Source organism: Triticum dicoccoides, chromosome 4A, assembly GCF_002162155.2.
Source record: "Triticum dicoccoides isolate Atlit2015 ecotype Zavitan chromosome 4A, WEW_v2.0, whole genome shotgun sequence".
Classification (NCBI taxonomy): Eukaryota; Viridiplantae; Streptophyta; class Magnoliopsida; order Poales; family Poaceae; genus Triticum; species Triticum dicoccoides.
The window spans coordinates 585,105,782-585,108,966 of NC_041386.1; the positions used below are offsets into that span (position 1 = coordinate 585,105,782).

A 3,185-nucleotide genomic window follows, 5' to 3' on the forward strand; every position below is an offset into this window, starting at 1 on the left:
ATGGAATCCCTTGCCCTCGCCTGCGTCGATGGACCCGCCCGTGACCGGACCGAGAGCATGTTATCTCGCTGCGCCTCGCGATCCCCCCACTGCGGCGCCCTGCCCCGTGCTGACGCCGCGGGCGCGGGCGGCTCAGCCCGCCGGGAAGGCGGGCTTTCCCCCCGCCGCGCGGACCGGCGCGCTCAGGTGAAGCTGCTCGCCGGGTTACCCCGGCGCCCGCCTTTCGTCTACCCACCGTGTCGTCGGGTGATCTCTGTGTGCGCCGTTTATGCAGGGCCAGCAGGGGATGCGCCACTCTGCCGCTGGTCCCGCCGTGCCGGAGCCGGTGGAGCGCCGTCGTGTGCAACGCGTCGGTGTACATCATCCCGCTCATGAAGCAGTGTGTCTCCGTCGCGGCCGCGGCGTGAGTGCCTCCCCCATCTCATCGTCGATACCCAAAGGTACCTTTTCCGATGTGATTTGCTCATGATACAGAAACGCATAATCCTTTCGGGCTCCGAATATGTTCGTGCTTTTGCCTGCGAGGGCTGTCAATTGCGCAACTGCTGGTGTCAAATTGTAAGATGCACGATCCTGTCATACATTCTGTAACCTGTCGATGGTTACTCAGAGGGCATCATGCAACAACTGTTAGATGGAGTTGGTTTCTTGATCAGTAACCACGAGCTGATATTTTCACAGCAAGTAAAAGAATTAACGCATCATGTTCATATCTTTAGGAGGTAGGAGCAACATTAACACACTTCACAAGAACTAGATAGACAGTGTACTTGTAGTACCATATGCTGCGATAACGAATACTGCCAGATATTCAGTCTGTTTACACATTAACATGACACCTTGTGTTCAGTGGCGTCACTCTTTATCACAGGAAACTGCAATGCATGGTTTTTGTATTAAAAATTTGAATGTCGTATAATTCGAATGCAGAAATTTACTCAAGGTATAAATTCAAGTCATGTTAACATCATCAGTCTGTTAAACATAACTTACAGAATGGTACTCTTTTCGTATCATGATGCTCAGGTTCCGTCCACTTGGTGACTTGCTTAGCTTGCCGCGGAACCGTAGTGTATCTACTTTATGCTTCTGATCCATCATAAGTTATTAGCGCATTCATGTTACGACACTAACTTGTCAACACCAAGGTGGTAATCTTGCTTCAGATCTTGGATGAGTTACTGGGGCTGTTCAGGCCATGACTCCAAATTGCAATTGCTATCTTGAGGACGGGCAATCTTGTGTAACTGAAAGTGATAATTCTTCAAAAACTCGGCTCTTGCTATTCTCCATGTAGTTTATTTCATTCTGCGACATACTCCCTCCGTTCCTAAATATAAGTCTTTTGAGAGATTTCAAATGGACTACAACATACGGATGTATATAGACATATTTTAGAGTGTAGATTTACTCATTTTGTTCCATATGTAGTCACTTATTGGAATCTCTTAAATGACTTATATTTAGGAACGGCGGGGGTATTTGGTTTTGTCATCAAATGATTGGACTATTTTTTGAGCATTTATTTATTACTCTTTTCCCTCCTGCAGAGTGCTCTTGCTTGCTAAAGGCACAGGCATACACAAATCTTTCATCGTGCCATTGTTTGTTCTGCAAGCACCTAGCACTGTAATCTCATGGATCAAGTAAGGTTCTGCCATTTGGCCCAAAAGAATCATTACCTTTTCCTCTTTTCTTGCTATAGCTACTGGATGTTTATTCTTTTTGAGACAAGAACACTTACTTTTGGCGTACTTATCCTATGGTGTCTATTCCTAATTTTAGGAGTGAATATGGGATGTGGACTGCTTTTCTTGCGCTTGCAGTGCGTTTGTTCTTACCCTTTCCAGGTAGAGTGACAACGAAGATCCATACGTCCTGCTTAAAATTAAGTACAATATTTGATAATACATGAAACAGATATATGTTATTATGCACATGTGTCTTGTCTGTTTAAGGTGACCTAGAGCTTCCGCAGTCAACAATGCTGGCGGTCAGCGTTGCTCCTTACCAGGTGATGAATGTGAGGTATGTAACATGCTCGCCATTCCGGAAGACATTAGCTATACTGCTGCATATGTCTTTGATAATTCATCCGCTTGGTCAATTGTCCACTAAATGTGAAGTGGCTAAAAAGAAAGGAAATTAACATGTAGAAGAAGTTGAAGAACTGTTAAGCAGAGAATTCATCGCCTAGCTTAACCAGTGCAACGTGAATAAGGATTAAGAGGATCTAGCTTAATCCATGTGTATGGTAGCAGATCATATATTTTGCTTTTTTCAATTTTCTAAATTACAGTTTCACCCCTAGCCTCATTTGCGGGTAAAATGTTATAGTTTGCGCAAGCAGCAGATCTAGATAATCGTTTGTAGGGCGTGAGTTACTGGATAGACATCTAATAAAAAGAGGCATCTTCTTTCGGCTCGATACAGAATATATCAGTGCTATTGGGTGCTCTTTGGTACTACAATTGCCTCACCCACTCTACAAAAACTTGAGTGTATATGGTCTTTTGTTCTTCACTATTACTTTATTAAGGCTGCAAATTTGTGATATGTACAGATGAAAACACATACTGCGACATAATTGATTCATCTGACGATTCAGTGTTCCCTGTTCTTTTTGTGTGAACTCCAGCCAGAAATATTTAGCCGGGGTATTTTTTGCCACTTATTGTCTGTTACGGAGAGTGGGTGTTTCTAGACACAAAATATTTTGTTTACTGGTTTATACCATGGGTCAGTTCAATCTCAGGTTAAATTAGTCAGTGTTGATCAATAATGAAATGTAGCCATTGGTTGATTGATCATTGATGGTACAGATGTGCAAAGCAACAATTATATACCCCACTGTGTTGGACCCAAATACCTTCCGGAAAGAAGTTCTGAAGGGTGGGATACTAGACAACCATGTAATTTCAGCTATATCTTTATTATATAAAATAGGTGGAATTTTAGGTATGTTCTGCTATCCCCCCCCCCCTCTCTCTAATTTGGTGCTATTGGTTTGTTAAGGTACCTATTTATTTTGAGTTTTTTCTGTGTCAAACACAAAGGTTGAATGTATGGCTTAGCACTAACTTCATGTGGGTTTTTCTGCTCAAGTTATTTCAGTTATATGCCTCAGTTAATACTTCGCAGGATCTTGAGGAGTTCTTTTGTATTGTATTGCTTTGAAGGTGAAT

The 3,185-nt window shown here is 43.0% G+C and overlaps 1 protein-coding gene across 1 annotated transcript; it reads left to right on the forward strand.

The window, feature by feature from the left end:
• On the forward strand, nucleotides 1-3,177 carry LOC119283704. Its single transcript, XM_037563140.1, has 5 exons — nucleotides 1-203; nucleotides 381-440; nucleotides 1,551-1,646; nucleotides 1,786-1,850; nucleotides 1,959-3,177. The coding sequence occupies exons 1-5, from the start codon at nucleotides 1-3 to the stop codon at nucleotides 2,147-2,149; spliced, it is 615 nt and encodes a 204-aa protein (XP_037419037.1). The 3' UTR covers nucleotides 2,150-3,177.
• Nucleotides 3,178-3,185: the final 8 nt, after the last annotated feature.

Bases quoted from the DNA above. Each gene is read 5' to 3' on its own strand.
- LOC119283704 (XM_037563140.1), top strand. From the start codon at position 1: ATGGAATCCCTTGCCCTCGCCTGCGTCGATGGACCCGCCCGTGACCGG. The intron at 441-1,550 runs GTACCTTTTCCG...TCCCTCCTGCAG, and splicing joins CTCATCGTCGATACCCAAAG to AGTGCTCTTGCTTGCTAAAG. The intron at 1,851-1,958 runs GTAGAGTGACAA...TGTCTGTTTAAG, and splicing joins TTTGTTCTTACCCTTTCCAG to GTGACCTAGAGCTTCCGCAG.